This window comes from Lissotriton vulgaris, chromosome 12 (assembly GCF_964263255.1).
Source record: "Lissotriton vulgaris chromosome 12, aLisVul1.2, whole genome shotgun sequence".
NCBI classification, from domain to species: domain Eukaryota; kingdom Metazoa; phylum Chordata; class Amphibia; order Caudata; family Salamandridae; genus Lissotriton; species Lissotriton vulgaris.
In genome coordinates, this window is record NC_141700.1 from 13,844,912 (window position 1) to 13,858,970 (window position 14,059).

General features: G+C 46.1%; 1 protein-coding gene across 1 annotated transcript in view; it reads left to right on the plus strand.

Moving 5' to 3' along the window:
• The first annotated feature begins 3,399 nt into the window (after window positions 1-3,399).
• The window catches only part of RNF126 (ring finger protein 126), a 108,866-nt gene continuing 98,206 nt past the window's right edge, over window positions 3,400-14,059 (plus strand). Inside the window, exon 1 of the mRNA XM_086946738.1 lies at window positions 3,400-3,597. Coding sequence (XP_086802864.1) covers window positions 3,523-3,597 — 75 coding nt within the window. The 5' untranslated portion in view covers window positions 3,400-3,522. The remainder of the gene's footprint in view (window positions 3,598-14,059) is intronic.

Genomic DNA, 14,059 nt, shown 5'->3' on the forward strand with positions numbered 1-14,059 from the left:
CGAGTCCGGTTCCCATGGTTACTGGGTCCGCCCATTCACTGCTCCTCCACTTTCTGTACTACAAGTTGGACAGATCTCCACCAAACGTGGGCGCCTCGTGGCTGGCTAAGGCTGGCGTGGAGGTGGGAAACTAATTTAAGCGTCACAGTTTCAGGCACTTGTACGGTGATCAGACCCTGCCTTTTCACCCGATGTGACATGACGTCTAACCAGGGGGCCGCCAGTGATCCAACTAGTTCCGATCCGATCCTCGGCTCGTCCGTTGGTCGTCGTGGCGGCCCCTCGGGTTTGGCGGCCCTGTGCAGGTGCACAGTTTGCACATGCCTAGGGCCGGCCCAGACTGCAATGACTCATTGAGGAACTGTGATGTATATATATGATATGTGTAGTTTTTATTTAACAAACAGGGAGATGTAGTGTCTTTAAACATGAATGTTGGAACCCTTCTGGTCCCTGATGCACTCCATAAGCAGTGGCAGCTCGCATAGGGTGTGGTGGGGCAGAGGGGAGGGGGGAGTTAACTCGGACATACGACGGAACGGAGGAAAGTACGTTCCTCTGCTCTGTCGTATGTCCGGGTTTACTACCCCGCCTCACCACCCCGCAGCACGGCCTATGTGAGCCGCCACTGTCCATAAGAGAATGACATAATCGTTTCAGTGTGTCTGGGTGTGGTTTGAGAGAGCGCAAACTGAACAAAATGTATGAGTGCACTATAAGTACCAGTCGGTCGCACAAACCATAATAGAAGTGCTGTAAGTGTTGAAAATATATTCACCTATACTTAGACTTGTGTAGTTAATCTAGATACTTTATATAGAAGTGGAACTGACGCAGAAATGTGTGGAAAATATATAACCTTATTAGACGTGATTAATCATGATCCATGTTATGTAGCTGCTAATGGGAGAATGTCATGCTGCAAAGCACAGAAGGGAACAGGCCTCAGGGCCAGGGCAGAGAGGATTGGAAAGGTACACTTATGCATAACCTGGATTGCACTAATGTTATTTAGTAATTCTGTTTTTCGTTAGATTTATATTCTATAGAAGTGTTTCTCATAATGAAAGAATAAAGTGTTAACATGTTATTTTGATTCACGAAAGGATTTGAAGAGAATAAACCTCTGCGAGAATTGTTGTAGGCCTGAAATGATAAAAAGGTTTTCTGATTTGCACGTGCTGGTACAGGCCGAGTTGTGTCGGGAAATAAGTTGCAAAACTTCTGTTAGAAGTTTATGAGAATTGGGATTCAAGTTGCGGATGTCTGTCTGCAGGTGCGAGGGGGGTTCCAATTAAGAGTTGGATGAATAGAGCTCTGTTCGAAGAGACTGGTACAGACATGGAGGAGGGTTCAGGAATGTTTCGGGGGTATCAGCGTGCTGGAGAAGAAGCCTGAGAAGCAAGGTCAACGCTAAACACGAGGCCCAAAGGAAGATCGTCATGGAAAAAGCCAGAACCGACACCACGTGAGGGGCGTCTTGAGAGGGGCGTTTCAAATGTAATTGTGTTTTCGTATTAGGGACAGCACCCCTGGGTGGAGTTAGAGCAGATGCCTGAGGACCTTGCAGAGAGCGGATGGGTAGGCAGAGAGGGGTCATGACTGGAGATCATAGGTTTTCACCGAAGACTAAGAGTGGGTGAACTTCTTAGGAAGTCATTCACAGCTGACACCTTTGATAGGTTGGGATTCAGTTAAGTAGGGATACCATCCAGTACAGGGTAGGGACAGCCTAACCTGATACCTTCCTTCCTTTGTAAATGACGGATAAATTGCCGTTTGTGTCTATTCTTGCAACCTTGATGATCTTGGAGTTAGTCCTGGTGTTCTTCTTTGGTCGCCTAAGAGCTTTTAGAGAACACATGTATGTATTAGTGCCCATATATCTTTTGAACCTCGTTTTGAGGTGCCTGTACCTGCAGTTATCAATGACCTTATAATAAACTTTTGAAACTTAGAAGTAGTATGTGGTTTTTCAGAGTCGAGCCCATTATTAGTCAACTAACCTGGTATTGGATGCACTTTCTTTCCTCAATGACAGGCAATAAAGATTCAGTCGACCAGAACGGGGTTTAGATCTGGAGTGGTAAACTAGAGATCGAAAATCCCGCCCTCCCAGGTTAATAAAGTTAATTACACTGTGCGTACAGTTAACGGTTGCATTTCGAAGAATAAAGACGTGCACTACAGAGCTCCGTGTGAGGCGTAGCCCTTTACATGCTCGGCTGGGAAGGGCACTACAATTATCATTTAACACTAATTTACACCGCTTTCAAAGAGTTCTAAGTGTTTTTTTCATCTGTTTGTTGATGAACTTTTATATTTCAAAGTGGAAATAATACTGGATTTCACTGCTTTCCTCTGTGGGCATACAAATATAGACTCGGACGCTAAAATACCAGTCATGGGGCAACCATACATAACCTTCATTTTTACCCTAAAATATACCTTCAGGGCATAGCTTCAAGGGAGGGGGGGGGCTGTTTGGAGTCTTACACCCCTCTTATGTATTCTGAAGTAAATAGCTGGGGAAGGTGCTCTCAGTAGGGTACGATGATGTCTCTGGCAGAGTTCACCTGGATTTATAAATACACACAAAGACAGATCACACACTATCTCTCTTCCCATCTGTTTTGAAGGTCTTCATAAATGTTTGTTTTACAAAATATTGTGTTCCTGTCAATTACTAAACATACCAATCCACACTCCTCTCCCTCTCCACTGCCCCATAAGCCCCCCCCTCATGTGCTGTTTGTCATATTAATTAATGTATTTTAACTGGAGCTGACAGTGTGATTGTTGGAAAATTGGAAGGGCATACTCCCAATCTTTCCGACCAAGATACTCCTCTATGTTCCTTCATTTACCAGATGACTTCTTTGCACAAATGCTCATGTCTTCAGCTTTTCTTCTATAATCATTGATTAGGTGTGTTTAGCCCGATTAGTTGCAGCCCACCCAAGTTTGACCCATGCATGGTGGACTGGTAAAGTTGTTTATAAGGGAGGACTACAAGTCCCAGAATTCAAAGAAAAAAAAACCTGGAATGGTGCAGCACATCACACATGGCTCTGGGAAACTAAGCAGCTATGTAGTTGAATGGCCATAAATTGGGACGACAACTCCCATAATGCATTTGGTTGTGAAAAAAAAATCAGAGCAGGAACTCTTGCTCTTTATGACATGAGCCATAGAAAGCCGTGTCATCTTTCCCATCCGCACACCTCACGTGCACAGGAGTGAACAGCTCGACGTCCAAAACCTGGAATGTTTCCTTTTCTGGTTTCACAATGACGTCATTGTGTGGGCGGGCCCCGCTGTCATGGGTCTTTCAGTGACGTCACGGGCGGGGGCTGACCCAGCTCTCTTCCGCATGAGGCGCCTGGCCGGTGCCACTGCGCATGCGCACTCAGCTCTGACAGCCGGTGCTCCGGTTTTCAGTCCCTCGTCGGCCTCCGTAGACCCCGCCGCCGCACGTCTTGACGTCACGGTTGCGTCAGGCGCCGCTGGTTGCTCAGGAAGATGGCGGAGGCTTCACCGCAGCCAGGGCGGTACTTCTGCCACAGCTGCGCGGCGGAGATCAGCCCCCGGCTACCGGTGAGCCCCGGAGAGGGGAGGGGGCGGGGCTGGGAAGAGAGGGGGGTCACCGGAGAGGCAGGAGGGACCGAGACACACTGGGGGAGAAGGGGCGAGTGTGCACCCTGGAGGGGTGACTGGAGCCCGCGGAGGGGACACGGGGCAGGCTGGCGGCGGGAAGGAGACCTCGGAGAGGGAGAGAGCTGACGTCTAGCTGGGTCATTGGAGGTCAGGCCGAGAGAGAAAGAGGGGGGCACAGAGCAGTGAAGGGGGAGGGGGGGGCTTCAGTGGCTCATGGGGGGCACTGGCAGGGTGACACTGGGGGCAGGGGCGGGGCAGGCTGAGTGCTGGAAGAAGACCTCAGAGCCTCAGAGGGAGAGAGCTGATGTCCAGCAGGGTCATTGAAATTGAGCCTTAGGGGTGACATATGGGGGGCACTGGCTGGATGACACTGGGGCATGGGTGGTACAGGCTGGGGACTGGAAGAAGACCTCTGAGATAGAGAAATCTCGTGTCCAGCAGGGTCATTGGAGGTCAGGCCGAGAGAGAAAGGGGGGGTGGAGATGGGGCAGTTATTGGGGAGGGGGGCTGACAAGACACGTGGACAGCAGTGGGTGCTCAGGGTTGGGGTCTGGAATGAGAACTCTGAGAGGGAGAGAGCCTGTGTCCAGCCAAGTCATGGAAGGGGGCACAGAGCGGGGGGGGGGGAGGGGGGGCTGAGGTGACACATGGGGTACTGACAAAATGTTACGGGGGGAGTTGGATGCTCAGAGTAGGCGCTAGCAGGAGACCGCTTTTATCCAGCATGGTGATGGAAGGGGACACAGGGCGGTGTGGGGGGCTCAGGTGACACCAGGGGGTACTGACAGGATGTCAGTGTGGGGTGGTTGAACATGATGGAGATAGCTGAAGGCTAACAGGGTCATTGGAGGTGAGTCTGGGGGGGCGGTGGTGACACCTGGAGTACGGTTGTTCAACAGGATGTCATAGTGGGATGCTCAGGGTATTAGGATGCTCAGGGTATAGGTGGTTTGATATCATGAAGACGGAAGTGCCTGGTGTCCAAGACAGAATTGGGATAGAAGATGGGCCGATGAGAAGAGTTAAGGTGACCAGGAAGGGCGTGAATAGGAGAGAATTGGAGGTCAGACTTATGTGGAAGGATGGACAGGACATCTTTAAGATGGGAAAAGTAGGCGTCTTAAATGAGGACAGTAGAGCTGGGGTAAGTGGAGGCGGAGGGCTTGGCTGATGTAGGGGATACCAGGAGACTTAGGAGAGGAAAAAAGGTGATGACCAGCAAGTGCAGAGGCAGTATAGCCAAGGTCATACCTGCCAGAAGAGTAAAGTGGAGGAAGGGCATAGAGAGTAACCGGAGTACCAGGAAGGTATGGAGTGCACAGTGGAGAGAGTGACGACACACCTTAAAGAATGGTAATCGACAGAGAAGAGAGGTAGGTGGAATTATAGGATGCACAGTGAAAGCTTAGCTGGCCTATCGGGTAGTGGATAAAACACGGAGACCAGAAGGATGAGCAAGAGGCACTTAGGAGACAGTGGAGAGGAAACTTGAGCTGATGTTTCGGCATCGTGGAAGAGAGTTCTTGACAGAAAAATCTGGACAGCGAAGGTGGCTGAGATGAACCAGCAAAAGTGCTGGAGATATATCACATCACGTGGCATGTGAAGGAGTGATGAGAGTAGGGGATGACACCTAGAATAACTGGGGATATGAGTTTACACATAGCTTTACCCCCCTTTCTGAACTGTTTAGGAGCTATACTTGATAAACATGTCATTCATTGGGAACTAGCACAACCTACCACTGTATGGAATGAGAAATCCGATCAGGCAGGCAAAATGTCACTTTTTCCCACCATCAAGAACTGGTACATTCCAGGTGGTAAACCTAGAGAAACTGTGGTAAAAGAGAAAATATTCAATCGATTTTGGAGCTCTACAAATCCGTTTGAAAGTGATCGTTGAAGATCATAACATTGCATGTTTCTTCAGTTGTTAGTGTGCCCCCAAATGTGTATCCAGGCTTTGAAATATCTACTCGACAACTTGCTATGGCAAGTCTGATTTTATCAGTTCAAACTATATTTAGGACAGACATACTCACCCGTTCTGGCGAGTTGATATAGAACAGGTTTTCTGTTCAGTCAAGTGAAGGAGCAATAAAGATGCTTTTTTAAATCTTGTTTTTATCTTGTCACATATGCTCTGTGTTCAGAGACAGAGGTCAGAAGTCTGTGTACAATTACTCTTCCTTCTCTGTCTACAAAGTTCCATTAGGTTCTAAAGTGAACTGTTTGACCGCTGTATGAATTGTGAAATGAATCGCTGTAGAGTATCAGGTTTTTCCTTACAAGCATTTAAATCGCTAATATGTCAACTGAACAAATATTTCAAAATATATTTCAGTAGTTTTGAAAGCCCATTTTTTGTACTTCTGTTTGATGAGAAAAATATTTTATTTGGAAGAAAAACAAATCCGAACTTTTTACTAGGTGATGTGTAAATGATAAATATGTTTTCTGATACCCAATTTTAACAGATTATTGTTAATGCACTGTATAGTTTTATCAGTAAAGCTGTAAGTTAGTGGGAAGGTTTTTTTTTAACCAGTTCAGGGAAATATACGGTCTGTAAATGACAGTGCACTACCACATCATGCTTTAATAACTAATTTATTAAAATGAGTGTTTAAACATGAACTGAGAAATACTCTGCCCTTATGGCAATGCTATTAATAAACTGAGAGGCAAGTCATAGTCCCCTATATGTGGGCTACATTCCTATCACAATGGAGCAAACATTATGTCTATTTAATCGAACAGAAGAGTTGTTTTGCATAGTAGAAACGTGGAACTCGTATATTTGAGGGTGCACTCATATGTGAGAGTGAAGAAAAAGGAGACTCAATAAAATAAAATATTTGCTAACTTTCACACAATTTGAGATCAGTTTGTATCAAGGACATTCGTTACAGTTTGGTCGAGTAGATTATTCAAGTTACTCAACCTGCAACTTTAGTAACATTTTGTATGATTTTTAGAGGCCTTGTTGGTATCTTTACTCTGACCTTTTTGATTACTTAATTAGCATTGTTTCCCCTGCTCATATCAAGTTTTTTTAGGGTGAAAGTCTGGACAATAATGGGCCCACATTTCTAATGCACTGGAGCCAACTCAATCTAAAGGCTTAGCTGGTATCCAAGTTACATTGAAATCGTGACAGTTGTCTCTAGACAAACATCAACCTTTCACTGACCTTATTTTATTGAAGGTACAGTCTGTTGGTTTTTATTTCTAGACAATAGTGTGATAGAATCACAGAGATCACTTTGCATCGAGCATAAGAGTGACAGAGTTACAGAAAGAATGATGTTTGTCAAGTGATGGTTGTCATCTGATCTCTCTTTCCTGATTTGATCATCGCAACCCAACTTCTGAATTTGATGGTAGCTAGATGTTTTTCAGTAAACTCTGCTTAATGGATTTTTAATAACACTATTCACTGAGTTTGAAACCGTAAAATCCAAACCCACTTATTGTAGACATTCGTTAAGCGGTTCTCAGCAAGGCATGAGGAAGGAGTTGCTTCTTTAACTTATGGATATATTTGTGGAGTATCCCTCACCTACTTGCGAGGCAGTCAAGACTGAATGGATTTCACAATTAATCTGTGCAGTTGTGGGGCTTCGTGTAATGGAAGCTCACACTCATTGAACAGGAGTAAAGATGCCAGGGGTACGCATGCAGTGTATTCCTTTAAAATTGTTGCCTTTTTCAAATCCCTGCTCGATGATATCTGCCTTGCAGGAAGAAGCTCACCCAGCCAATAGTGGGGTGCTTGCACCCCTTTGCCTTGCTGAGGCATTGGAAAAGTCATTACAGTGCAGTGAATGTATGAAGAGCTTTAGTCTGTTATCAATTCTGCAGAGACATCAGCGAACACACGCAGGGGAATAAACATCTGATTGCAATGAATGTGGAAATAGTTTATTGGTCCTCAACATTAAGGAATCATCAGCGAACACTCACAGGGGAAAAAACTTTCAAGTGCAGTGAGTGTGTTAAGTGCTTTAGTCAATTATCAAAAATACAAAGACATCAGCATACACACAGGTGAAAACCCTACCATTGCAGTGAATGTGAAAGTAGTTTTAGTGCCCCTTCAACATTAAGAAATCATCGGCGAACCCACTTAGAGGAAAAGCCATTCAAGTGCACTACACAAACACAAACAGGGGAGAAACCATACCTTGCAGTGGATTTGGAAGTGTTGTGGGAAGAATTTTCAGCTAACTACCGGGATTAGTGATTAAACCTATAAACACAACACACTTGAATAAGTTTAACAAGCACAGACTGGAGAATATTTCTAGCTGATTTTGGTGTTTGGTCCTTTGGTGCAATAACTGGTCCAATGTCAGCTGTTAGATAACGAAGTCCAAAGGCACAAGAAGTCAAAGTAGGAAATTGTGACCTGTAACTCTGAGAGTTAATGCTTGCTGTGCACAACAGTTACCTCTGAAGCCCAGACGCAGGAGAAATTATGTCCTCAAGATGGCCACCACCCTTGTCTTTCAACCTTGACACAAAGTCCTATATGTGATCTGGTGTTGGAGGCGGAATCAACTAAGAGCACACAATCAAATAACCTTCCCGCACCAGGATGCAATCTCCTGAATTACCTCTGACTATGCCCCATGGGCGGATTCTAAAACTGTTTTACCAAGCAATACACCATTATCCCTAAAGTTACCATCATGATGTGTGCCCTTTACCAAAGCACTCCTCCCCTTTTTGAGGAGGGAACCAACATTTATACCCTGGAGTCTGAAACCCCTCTGAGAGAGTCCACAGCGTCAAGGGAGCCATGCACAGCGGAGGTGTGGGAATGGCGTCCCTTGCCAAAGCACTCCCTCTCCCCTTGTTGGGAAAGGGTACAGTATTTATGCCCTGGAGTCTGAGACCCCTCTGATAGAATCCACAGCGTAAAGGGAGCCACACACAGCAGAGGTGTGGGAATTACACCATTTCCACATTTTTTCCTCCTCTCCTGGTTGTTTCCTTCACCCTTCCCCACCTCAATCCTGCTTTCATTCTTTGTCTACCTCCCCTGCACCTATCCTGTCCCCTGAATCTCTCCCCTTGCCTGCTTTTCCCCTTAAGTATATGTTTTTAACGCATGTAACTACGCTCCAGCAATTTGTAACTATGCTCTGAAACTGTGTAACTTGTAACTATGTAACTGGTAACTATGCTCTGAAACAATGCTCTTTCTCATGTAAAGCGCTCTGATACCTCCGGGTCTAGCCAGCGCTATATAAAACTTTTCAAAGAAAGAAAGAGTGGGCGATATTCAAGGTCTCTAGCAAGTCCATACTTTTTTGCTCCCCCTAGGCCTTTATCCTTCGGCCATCATAGCTCCTCCGTTTTTGCGATGCAAGACTCCTCTCTCAGTAATTGGCAGACGCCCCCTGCCTGATGTTGGACAGGATTGTTCTTCAAATTGCCTACACAAACATATTGGTTCGGGTGCATTTGTCAGAGAACTTGGTTAGCCTATATTCCAGGAAACCTTCTAAGGAGGAAGTACAATTTTCATGACTTTTGAAAGTTGTGGATAAAAAGGTTTTTTTTTTTGGGGAGGAGGGGAATCTAATTAATTAAAGTCCTTCTTCCAGTGACATCCCATTCAGAGCAGGTTCTGTCCATGTCACACTGTGCTGTGTATGGCTTCAGTCTTGATGCATCAGTTGAGTTTTGAAGGAGGAGTTGCCTGATATTAACGTCCATAATGAACTGATGCACAACTTCTGTGGATCTCTGTTACTGTAGTGTCATGTTGACTGTTTGTTAGCAGAAAACATTGGTCAGATGATTTTAGAAACCTGACTGCTAATGTTTTACTTCTCTTAAGGACAGTGTGCTTGGCAGTAATGTTTAGCTACACTTACTTTTTCTGGGAGTATTGACCAGGGGTTTGTGATCTTATGCTGGTGTTGAGCATTGTAGTATCCAGAGCCACCTTAACTATGAGATTGGTAGCGGAGTCTTTAAATCCATCATCTTAAGTGAGTGCCATACGGGAACGACTGCGTTGTTACTACGCATACCATTGTAAAGCAAGTAATTACAGCAACTTGCTGTATGGGGTTTTAGGTGTTGAATTTGCAATCCAGCACCTCTCCTACTGTTACACAGACTGGAGTTGGAATAGTAAATGATACTATTCCAAACTCCAGCGCCCCCTACAGCTAGTCGTTGTAATGACTTGCGCTTTTAAAGGTAGGCGTGTAAACAACGTGTTCGTTGTAATGACTGCGTTGTAAAGGCATGCGTTGCAACATCATATATTCGTGCCATACTCGACCGAGGTTGAATGCTAGTTAGTAATGTTAGTCATGAATATTTACTGATTGAGGCTGTCCTTGATGGATATTTTGTTGGCTTATGCCTTATTCTGTCAGCATATATTGTTTTGATGTTAAATAGCCCTCGGGCATGGAGTAATTCTTGCAGTGCTGTTAACTCTTTCATTTGCATGTTTTTCCTCCCTTCTTTGAATTAGGGGAAGTATGTTAATGCTGAAGTATTCCTACAGTAACTAATTACCCCGAGTCCCGACAGCGTTGCTGAATACTATAGCTCACATGATCTGAAGCCAGCCTCTTAGTACTGAAGTAATAGACACATGTTCAACTGTTATACAAACATCTAACTGTCCTTAATTCTACACGGCAGAAATTTGTGTAGACTGTTGCCTCGACCTAATAAGGCTCTACCTCCCTTAGAAGAAAGTATTTAAATGTTTGATCACTCAAAGTTTTAAAGCTGTTATAAAGTTTGCTTTTAAAATACCTGAAAACCGATTCCTTTTATAAGGGATATCCTCACAAATTCTATTTTAAAGACCATATCGTTTATTTTAAAAGATTATTGCAGTCGTAAAGATGAAACTCCAAATAACCGTGTAGCAGTTGGGTCTTGGTGAGTTGTTGAAACCGGCAGTGATGGTCTGAGGCTTTGTTTCCTCTGATGAGTAGGTCCAGAGTCATATTCTCTGGAAGGGAAAAAAAACAGGCTGTCCCGGGGAGCCTCGTCTTGTCTTTGAGTAGGGATTTGTTTGGTTTTAAGTGCCTGATAAGTGGTGATGAGCGTAGGGTGAATATTGAATGAGTGTCACATTTACTGAAATTGCACTCTTGCCTTGAAAGAACTGTGTATCGTCCGCCATCACACATCGCGAAGCTGGAAGTTTCATGTTGAGGCAGGGCAGCTGCCTGTGTTTGGATTCACATGTTGGAATAGCATCTGTTGCGTTACAGTGTATTACTTGCACCAAAGAGCAGGGTTGCACATTCCTGTCCGTCCGACATGGGAAACTTCCATTAGAACGAAGCTGGGATCCATGTGTGCCTTCACAGCGCCGGCAATAGAGTGAACGCGTCTTTAGTATGCATTTGTAATATTGACTTGCTTTAGGGGGCCACATTTGGTGGAATAGTGTTGGATTTTAAACTCCAACACCTTCCCTTGCGCAGACTGGAGTTGAAATAGTAAATTAACCTGTTCCAAAATCCCCCCCCCCCCTCCAAGGCAAGTCGCTATAACGACTTGCGTGCTGAACAAAAGCGTGCTAAAGATGCGTTTGTTCTAATGCCATCACTGTGAAAGCACAGTGGGATTCCAGCTTGCGGGATACAGTCATACATTCGTCAGACATACCAGGAGTATCATGTGATTGAAGGTTGGTGCTGAGGATCAGTGCTGCGACACCATCGCTGGTCTACACTCTCCTCCTCCACAAGACTGGCCCCCATGCTTCTGTGGCCTAGAAGTTAATCTGCACGTTTTCTAGAATGCTACATGTCTGCTTGTAGTGCAAAACTACAATACTGTTAAAATGCACAACTATTTTGAGCAAGTTTTTTGTTCTTGAGAAGGGGTTTGCAATGTTAGCACCCAGTTGTAACTCACTTCAGGTTGCTGGATTCTGGCTTGTTGATTATTTGAGCTGAAAGGGCTTAATTTGCAAGAAGTAACCTATGCTCCCCTTGCCACTGTTGAAGGGGTTCCCAAGTAGCTGTGGCTAAGCTGTAAGCGAATGAGAAGCTCGAGTAATGTGATCAATGATGCAAAGAAATGAAAAGCCTAAGCTAATAAAAAACAAACAGCACATGTATGTGAACAGTTTGGAGAAAAATTACAAAAAAAAGTTGGACCTCAGCATAACATGCACTTCTAGTTACCTCTCACTTTACTAGATAGTGCGTAGCACTGCACATATCCTAGGTTAGAAGCCCTCCCTGCCTGGAATTGCTCTGATTGCATTCCAACTACTCCCCACTCTTATTTCTATCCCAGTTACCTGGGTGTCATGGTCTACTGCAAGATTGTATCACCAGTTGAAGGCAACCTGTGGCATGCATTGTAACATGATGCACCTCACTCACCGCCTCCAGGTATAGAAAAGAAAAACCAGGTTGGACAAAGTTTCCCTTTGGCTCCACAGATGAGTTTTGAGGCTCCGATTTTATTGTGCTGGTCCATAGACTTCAAGTCTCACAGGTTCAAGCCTAACCTGCGGGGCCTGTTGGGCATTGCAGCACCGGCCCAATAAGGAGCTGCCCAATTATGAAGAACGACACCCCTTGGGGTGTGTGAGGGCACTTAGTCCTGATGGATCAGATCCCCTGACTTGATTCATCAGACACCTCCGACCTTACGCCCCTTTATCTTTATTTTCTCTTTCAATAGGAACTGCACACCTCTGTATACTTGTATCTCTTTAGCGCTCATTCTCGTTAATATTTCTGTCCAATCAAGTCATTTTACAAAATCTTAATCCAAGTCTGATAAGAGTTGAACAAAAGCACATCAGGATTTTACCATTTGTAGACCGGCTTAGAAAAGGCAGTAAAAGACAGGTTATCTGTGTCCCAAAATGGACGTATAGCTCATATTTAACATCACTGAAAATGTAGGCCAAATGTCACGTCTGGGTCCCTGATTGAGCCCTGTTCAGAGTCTGTCACGACCTGAGTGCAGAGGGAAGGCATGTTGACGGTCTCTGGATGTCTCGCCTCTTGTTCTGTTTGCTTGTTGCAATTGCAATGCCTTAGTAGGAGTTCATGGACTTTGTACAATTCATCAAGCTTCCCACGGAGCAAAAAAAGATAGCCATGCATTGTTTTGTCATTCTTACCAGGGGCCCCATGCTGGACCATCACGCCCAAAACTGTTTTAGGGGTCGATTGGGGTGTCTTTGTTGGATCATGTGTTGTGAATGGGCATTTTTTGTGACTGGCACCCTGCTGAATCTTTGTTACTGGTTCCTATAGCCCAGGTGCCCAAAGCTTGATTGCCGAGAGTAATCTGGGATACGGACACAAACTTAGTTGTCTCTTTAGCGAGGCCCAGAATGGACTGTCGCAGCTGGACTGTTCCGCCTCGGAAAGGAGTTTGATGCATTGTGCGGCAGGTATTGTGAAAAGCAATTGCTACTTTCCTTTCCATTGTAGTGCTATATGATGCTTCATAGTGCTACATGCAGGATTTCAGGGCACAGCCGGTGATCTGTCACCATTGCTAAGAACTAAATTGTCACCAGCATCTCCAAGTTCATTTGAAAGTATTGTAAACAACTGAATGACCTGCACCTGAGGTGGTCTCGTGTTTCCATTGCTTGTGTATGTGTCTCATTCATAGGCAGCTGCGCCTGAACCTGGGCCTCGTTCCTTGGCAGCTACGCCTGAACCTGGGCCTCGTTCCTTGGCAGCTACGCCTGAACCTGGGCCTCGTTCCTTGGCAGCTACGCCTGAACCTGGGCCTCGTTCCTAGACCGCCACGCTTGAGCCCGGGCCTCGTTCTTGGGCAGCTACACCTGAGCCCGGGCCTCGTTCGTTCCTGGGCAGCTGCGCCTGAATCCGGGCCGTGTTCCTAGGCAGCTACATCTGGACCCGGGCTGCGTTCCTAGGCAGGTACGTCTGGACCCGGGCCATGTTCCTGGGCAGCTACGCCTGAGCCCAGGCCTTGTTCCTGGGCAGCTACGCCTGAGCCCAGGCCTTGTTCCTGGGCAGCTACGCCTGAGCCCAGGCCTTGTTCCTGGGCAGCTACGACTGAGCCCGGGCCTTGTTCCTGGGCAGCTACGCCTGAGCCTTGTTCCTGGGCAGCTACGCCTGAGCCTTGTTCCTGGGCAGCTACGCCTGAGCCTGAGCCTTGTTCCTGGGCAGCTACGCCTGAGCCCGGGCCTTGTTCCTGGGCAGCTACGCCTGAGCCCGGGCCTTGTTCCTGGGCAGCTACGCCTGAGCCCGGGCCTTGTTCCTGGGCAGCTACGCCTGAGCCCGGGCCTTGTTCCTGGGCAGCTACGCCTGAGCCCGGACCTTGTTCCTGGGCAACTACGCCTGAGCCCGGGCCTTGTTCCTGGGCAGCTACGCCTGAGCCCGGGCCTTGTTCCTGGGCAGCTA